The sequence below is a fragment of the Macrobrachium rosenbergii genome, chromosome 48 (assembly GCF_040412425.1).
Source record: "Macrobrachium rosenbergii isolate ZJJX-2024 chromosome 48, ASM4041242v1, whole genome shotgun sequence".
NCBI classification, from domain to species: Eukaryota; Metazoa; Arthropoda; class Malacostraca; order Decapoda; family Palaemonidae; genus Macrobrachium; species Macrobrachium rosenbergii.
The window spans coordinates 34,468,268-34,476,421 of NC_089788.1; the positions used below are offsets into that span (position 1 = coordinate 34,468,268).

The 8,154-nt window shown below is 37.9% G+C and overlaps 1 protein-coding gene across 1 annotated transcript in view; it reads left to right on the forward strand.

The window, feature by feature from the left end:
* Positions 1–7,116, forward strand: part of LOC136831337 (uncharacterized) — a 44,733-nt gene extending 37,617 nt beyond the window's left edge. The window contains exon 2 of the mRNA XM_067091631.1: positions 2,152–7,116. Coding sequence (XP_066947732.1) covers positions 2,206–4,818 — 2,613 coding nt within the window. The 5' untranslated portion in view covers positions 2,152–2,205 and the 3' untranslated portion in view covers positions 4,819–7,116. The remainder of the gene's footprint in view (positions 1–2,151) is intronic.
* The last annotated feature ends 1,038 nt before the right edge of the window (positions 7,117–8,154 follow it).

The window sequence follows — 8,154 nt, forward strand, 5'->3', positions numbered from 1 at the left end:
AGGATTATTTTAATGAAGGGACAAAGCATAATCACCATTATACTTTGTCTCTGTAATCCTGTGCTCCATTTCTCCATCTCTGTTTATTTATGCCACGTATATTTGTATATTTCAACACTATTCATTCAAAGGTCTGTGTTTTCATTCACGCAAAAAGTTTCAATAGCATGTGACAGACACTATATACATATTCATCAGTATTTCTTCCTTTGTAGCGAAGACCATACACAGATGTAAGGTATTCAGGTTTCATCTTTATTAGTACATGCTTAAGGGCATATTACATATACATTTGTGTATGCTTATGGGCATATATATATGCATAGATATATTGTATATCTGTATATTTGTAAATGAGACAGAGCGTATGTGTGTGTATGAAGGAGAGAATTTCAAAGACTAATGATATATGTGTATGTAAGATTGCATGCTCTTGTGTGTATGTGTGTAGAGAGAGAGAGAGAGAGAGAGAGAGAGAGAGAGAGAGAGACGCGAAACCTGATCCACTCAAACTAGATATCTATTTCCAGAACGAGTTTAACAAATATTAAACATATCGTCGCAATGTGTATTGTTCTCTCTAGTTGCTTTAATGGCACCTCGTAACATAAGGCAACAATCAAATCACGAAATAATAAAAGATGAATTGTTAAAAACTTGAATATTCCGTGAAATCAATTTATAAACTTACAAAGAACCTCTCAATAACTGTTGAAGGATGTATTAAAGTTAATTGTTTGAAAGTAATTAGACGCTGCCATGCCTAGTAATGTTGAAACAGCTGAATAACTACACAGGAATAATTACAAATGCTAAGAAATAGTTGCAGGTACTACCACTCAATATTTTTTTCTTTACATATGAGTGCCTCTTCTTGAATATTTTAATAAATAATTACGAGCAATAATAGCTAACTGTGCTTACACGATTTCCTCTGGCCGCTTTAATAAATACGGGTCATAACAAAGAATTTTGTCTCGTCTCTTCTGATTCCCTTAAGAGATATTTTTAGGTGATAATAACTAATTATGTCCTTCGTTCCAAGTGCTTTGATTAATAATTACAGTTAATAATGATTAGGCCTTTCTCCGTCACTCTGAGTGTTTTGATAAGCAACTCGAGGTCATTAAAATTTCTGTCCCCTTGCCTCTCTGTACTTCAGTAAATAATTACAGGTCTCTTTTCCTCTGGACCCTTTCATAAATAATTACAGGTCTCTTTTCCTCTGGATCCTTTCATAAATAATTACAGGTCTCTTTTCCTCTGGATCTTTTCATAAATAATTCTTGGGAATGATAACTAAATAATAATAGTTAATTTGTCAATATCCCTCTGACTACAACAGTCAGTAATTAAGGGTAGCCTAGTAGTTTGTATGCCTTCCTCTTTTCTTCTGAGCGTTTTCATGAATAATTACAGGCAGCAATCGTAGCTCCTCCCTCTGAATAGGTACTGTGCAACAAAGGGAAATTGCTGCCACGTGCCCCAACGTCGTTTAGCGCCAGAATGGCAACACTGAAAAACTGCAAGATTATTCAGATGCACTGCTTACCGAGTCATCATTCTCATTCCAGACGGACGGAATGTTCTTTTACCTTCGTTGATACCATAGTATTTTCTGTTGAGAAAGCAGTGACGCCAAATATGTATACAAACACGTACCTACTGTACATGCGGAACAATTTGTGTTTTTCTTCACAGATAATAAAGGTTTATTATCTCTTTATTTTGATGAGTGAGATTAAAATTCCACATTGATAAGGAATTTGATATTAAAATGTAAAAATATGTAACTTGTCTGGATGTACAATATTACTCAATATATCTTAACGGTATATGTGTTTAGATATTTCTATTTATTTATTTTCTTTTTATTTCATATCTGTCTGTGCAAACTTATGCAAAGGTGCGCATGTATGAAACCCGCTTTGAACTTGAATGGATATGTGGGGGTTTTCATATTCAACTGTATAGATGCATAGGTATAGTGCGAAGGTGTTGTTGGGCGATGGGGATAATTCTTTCCCGGGAAATGTTCAGAATAATCCTAAATATTTTCATTGACAGGTATGCATAATGATTTTAGCTATACTTGAATAGCATTTTCCACTATATTGTATGATTAATTTCAATTACTTTTTTTGTTTACAGATATTGCCATCCGATGTAAGTACGAACCCATGAATATGGGCTGAAGTTAACGGCATGGATGCAGCATGGGTTTTCTGGACGACCCTGGCATTGATCTTGATGCAATCTGATGGCCTTACCCTTAGGACAACGGGGGTCGAGTCCCCTCAGTCGACCCAACTGCGTCTGATGACGAAGGCAGAAGGCGAGGCCCTACAACGAAGAGTTCCTGCCATCAGAGAGAACGAAATAGCCGCCATTTTCCGAGGCGTGGCTTACGGGGCGCCTACTCAAGGACGTCCTAATGATTCTTCGACAGTTCAAGTGACCACAGAAACCATCGTTTTCAATTTTCCTTCCACCTCCTCTTCATCTTCTTTTCAATCGGCAGTGTCTACATTAGGTCCATCAAAATTCACCAGTGAAGTCCCAGTCTCACATGGAAACCACCGTGATAAAAACAGACAAGTAACTTTGCATAATCATACTTCTAATTTCAAAGACATCCGTGAAATTCCACAGGAAATCGGTACCTCCGATAGCCGAAGAACTAAAGAGGGTCCTGTTAATAACGATATTTTAGTTGTTTCCACTTATGCCCCTTTGGCCACAAGCCGTACGGCCCTCGATGTCAGCAGAAGACCTGAAAATAATGGTAAGGGAAGAGGAATTGATGGCTCAAAGAATAAAGGTGTTTGGATCAGTGGCTTCCCTAATTCTCTTGATGGAGTAGCGTGGTCAATCCACGTTTATGTATCAGTTGGTCTCTTCACTTTGCTGGGATTGGTATCATTGTGTTTAATGGCCAGAGTGGCTCTGTGTACCCACTTGTTACCAAGGACACATTATCTGTCACTCCATGTATTCATTTTCTGTGCCTCTTTTGTGCGCAGCTTAGATATTTTGCTTGAAAGCCATGACATGAAATACCTGTTTCCCATCACCATAGCAATGGTTGCTGGAGAGTTTGGCTGGCCTTGCTTGACAGCAGCTCTTGCAGTGTTGTTAATAGCAGTGCTGAAGGAATGGCAGCATCCAAATCATCCTCACCGAGCTTTAGTCCTATACTTGTTCACTGGCTTACACCTTGTTGCATTGCCTATTGCTCATTTCTCTGTGCTTTGGCTTGAACAGGATAACATACCTGTTGTAGTGATAATAAGGGCTTTTTCAACAGGCTGGGGTGGTGCCATAGGCATTGGTGGAATGTGGGCAGTATGGAGAGAAAGCCGGGACAATTCCTCTCACATGACTGGCGTGCAGTCCAACAACAATGTGGGAAACCATCCCAACATCTCACATCCAGCCCGCTTGGTGTTAACAGCGGCATTGACTCAGCTTCTCCTTGCAGGACTCCACCTCTACAGCCTTCTAGTGCCAAATTCCCCCGAGACACATGCGTGGATCTGGTGGAGTTGTGTCACTGTCTCTAGGGGCTTGGAGCTGATCGTGGGCAGCACCCTCCTCACTGCTGCAGCTCTGACTTTGACCAGACAGAGCCCATGTAACGTCTTTAGTAGCTGTTGTCAGAAGCGGACCGTGGAAATTGTGCATCCAGCAGAGATCAAAATGATTCACCCAATGGGTGTTTACACTCTGCAGCCTGCCAGACCCAAGAATGAACATGCTCAAACCATAGCTGCGTTATCTTTAAGTAATTCTTACAAAGAGAAAAGAGACCAGAGTAGCTTAGACTACGTTACCTCAGATTTTCAACTTGTTTGGAGTCATTCTCGTCAAAGACCCCTTGGTGCTTCTCAGAACACACAACACCTCTTAGGAGATGATGGTGTTCTTCAGTCGTGTACTGATAAGCCCTTTAATGACCTGCCAAATGCTCACATTCTCACACACAAACCCAGAATCGGGGTCATTGACCCTTTTCTAGGTCCCAGTGCATTCACTGCCGTTGTGCCCAGAAATAGAATGTACGTAGACCCACAGTCATGCTTACCACTTCAAGAAGATCTCAAGTCTTCCCAAGATGGCGGTCTTAACTATGCCAGTAAAAGTTCGACCTTATTGTCTGGTAGTAGTGGGAGTAGCAAGCTCTATTCATCCCCTCAAATTCCTCTCAGATCTAGCAGGAGCTGGGATGAGATCTCTACAGGTCACATCTATGAAGATTTGACAAAGGCCAAACATGGGTCTGTCGATGAGGGTTTGTCAGATCTCTCCGATCTTAACAGTGAGAACATGAATGACCTCTTCTTTAGTGAGGCCGGAAGTCCTGTCTTCATCAGGCCTGCTAGGAAACAACAGAAGCGCAATTATGCTGCGTGCTACATTAGGGCAAATTATCTAAAGCAGAATTCTGTTCCTCCTCTTTCCATCATGTCTCAGCACAGAGATTCTGGTGGAATTTTTCAGTCTGATCCTTCCCAGGCGGTGGGAAGCCACAAGCAACCCATCGAGCAGTCTGGAAACAAACTAAATTCCACCCAGCGTTCTATAACAAAGCAGAATTCCACCCAAGTCCCAAGTAATCGGCAAATGTCTAGCCAGAACCCGCTCAATGAGTTTTGCCCTGACATAATACCTACAAATAGCAAGATTGCCCCGTTGCCTGACCTCCCCACAACTCACAACTCCAGCCAGCATGTTGCCATCCACACTCCTTCAACCCGAACCATTTCCATGAACCAGCTGCTGCCCTCCGGATCAACCAAGCCTAGGGGTCAACTGTAAACTTTTGATCATGTAGAGGGATAAATTTTAAACGGGATCAAGATTTTTAGAGGTTAAATTTTAAACAATTTTTATTATTCTTAGGGGGTAAACTGTGCACTATTTCATAAACATAATGGTAAACGTTACCATGTTCAACATTTTAGGTATATACTGATCACTTTTTTTTAGGGATAAACTGTAAATTGTCACTAATTTTTCAGGGGTAAACAGTATAATATTTTATCATTTAAGACAAGCTATTAATTTAGTCACAAATATCAAAGGATACTAGTCAACGTTTATCATGTCAAGGTAAACTTTAAATAAGGCCATGATACTTAGGGGTAACCCGTTTTAAATTTAACGTTTAACTATTAACTGTGTTACCTCATGATTTCAAGAATAACGTGACATCACCAATATTCTGCCCTTCTTGAAATAAGCCCTGTCTGTCTTTTTTCGAAATAATGAATTTCATGTTTGCTTGTTAACAGTTTTATCCGCTTTATGCTAGAAAAAGTACCGGGAAATTATTCAGTCCTGAGATGTGAAAACAGTTTTGTAAATGTAACTTTAAGACTATTGATTTCTCACTCATATTTTACTCATATTTTACTCATTCTTCATAATGGTTGTCTTGATTACAGCTTAAGTATTATTATTATACATTCAGGTGTGTTTTCAATTTCGAGTACTTCTTTGAGAAGAGGTCAAAATGAATGAAATTCAAAAAAAGCAAAAGAGATTACAAATATATATATTTTTTCTTTTCCATTAAACGATTTTGTTTTTTTCTATTGAAGTTTTTGTTTTATTATCTTTCACATTTTTACTTCAAAATGTTATTGCTGTAGAAAGTTATTCTACTCCGAATCCCCACATCATATCAGCTATGTAAATACTTGTTACTGCTTTTAATATTAGTTACAAGGCCCGGACCTTTCCTGAAAAGTTATTCTGTGTTAAAGCAAGGCTCCTCCTCCTCCCCCTCCTCCTGCCCCACCTCCAGAACCTGCAGATTCCTCCTTCACCGTCATAGATTAGTGTATAATCAAGCTGTGTACATACATTATAACACATGGACATGATTTTTTCACACGCATGTAAGCAAGCGTGCACGCACACACATACACACCCAAATGTAGTGTGTGCAGTATATGTGTGTCTGCTGCATTGCTAATTCATGCACACGCAATTAGATACAATACATACACATGATGTATTCATATTATGTTTGTATGCAAGTATACATATGTATACAAATAGGTTACGGTAAAAATAAATGTGAGATGTACTTTTTGCTTATGTACAATAATGTATTTATTGACCTGAACCTATATTTTTTATACCGCTTTCCATATGATAGGGACGAATTTAAGCTGGAGGTCAGTGTACTAAGTCAAGTTGTCACAACTGTTTATTCACTGCACAGTCAACGACAGCTGCTACGGTTGTCCAAACCCGGTGATTACCGTGAAGCATCAGTCACCAAGACGGTATCAATCATGAAAGTTGGTGGTCAAGTTGAAGGATCAGAAATGAACATAGGATTAGATTAGTTGCCAAGCAACGTCGTCAGTCATAATAGCTAGTGGTTAAGTTAAAGGAGCTATCACCAACAATTGTATCAATCACTGACAATTGCAACAGTCCACAAAAAATGGTGGCCAAGGGCGGATCTATTTCAGTCAAACACTTCTTTTGTCAAAGTCTGGTGGTTAAAGTAAAGAATCGGTCACTAACAAGTGTATCAGTCTTCAAAGTCTGATCATTAAGGCAGTGGATCAATCACTAACTATTATACCGTAGCCAAAGTCCGGCGTTTAAGGGCAAGGATTATTCATCAAAATCTGTCCGCGGCTAAAGAAAGCGGTAAGGCTACGAACTGAGTCACACGGTTATTAGTCGCCAAAACTAAGCGATTCAGGAAAAGGAGTACTCTCGATCAAGTGCTTTGGTCATCAAAAACCCGGTTTTTAAAGTAAAGTATCGTTCAACAAAACCCCTGGCAGATGTAACATCCAGTGATGAAGCTCAATATTTTACATGAAAAGTTTTTCAAGTACAAGATATGCCACATTAGGCCTGCGAAGAATGATTCACGTATATGCCCTCCACGTCAGGTATGATGTGTAATTTAATTAAGCCAGTTATATTACACCAAGTATACACCGTATTGTAATTGGTCATGATATCCAAAATATGTTAATGTTGAAAGGGTTGAAAAATGTGTTTATCCTACGGCAAAAGGCAATACTGTATATTATGAAATTCCCTCGCTGCTGAAATGGAGCAAAGAAAACTTCAATACATACATACATATATATATATATATATATATATATATATATATATATATATATATATATATATATATATATATATATATATATATATATATACAGTATATATATAGTATATATACATATATGCGTGTGTGCGTGTGTGTGTGTATTACAGAGATGGAGAGCGGGCAAGAGGATCTGTTAGCCTAATCCATCAGGAATCTAACAGCGGGCTTTGGATCTATTGAATGTATTCAAAAGTTTGTTGGAATATCTGAATATTGATAAGTTAATTCGCCAGTGACTTTTGGAGAGTTTAGTCGCTGAACCAGCGAATGCAATGCCACTGAAAAGAGGAAGAATTAGAATCTCCCGAAATCAGAATGTTTCAGTTGCCAAAATTATATATTTTACTTTTTTTAAGAACAACATTGTCAGAATTTGTATAATGATAATCCGACACTAAATTGAACAATAGATGAAGAAATATAAAGCACTGTTGTTGAAAGTCTACATTCTTTTAGTTTCGAAAATTTTATAAAATGTTAAGTTTTCTTTAGGTTAGTCTGATTTTTTTTATTATTTCTAAAGGATACCTCAGTGCCACAAAATTTAGTTTGGCTAACAGAAACGTAAACCTACTTTTTAATGTAAGGAAATGTAAGGATATATTTGTTAATGCTTATTAGAATGAATTACTGGTGTTATATAGGACAACTTTTTGTAACTGAAAACTTCATTTCAAAAATGTTAATATCCATCTCTGAAAATGTGACATTTACGGTTTGTAAAGGCAGTGTTATGTTTAACCAAATTTATGTAAAACAAATTTTTCAACTGGAATGGTGTTGATTGTTTGAGGAAATTCAGTTTGACCACTTGAGTTTTTATAGATAAGGAAAAGCATAATTCTTATCATAAACAAATGGTTGTGGGAGACTAAAAGCAGAATTGTAAATGAAAATTCTTTGTAAATATTGTGATATGTTTCTTGCGTTACAGCACGTGGAAATAGGTTATACTTCTCTTATTTGCAACGCGTGAGTAGAATGTATTCCCCCTATTTGCA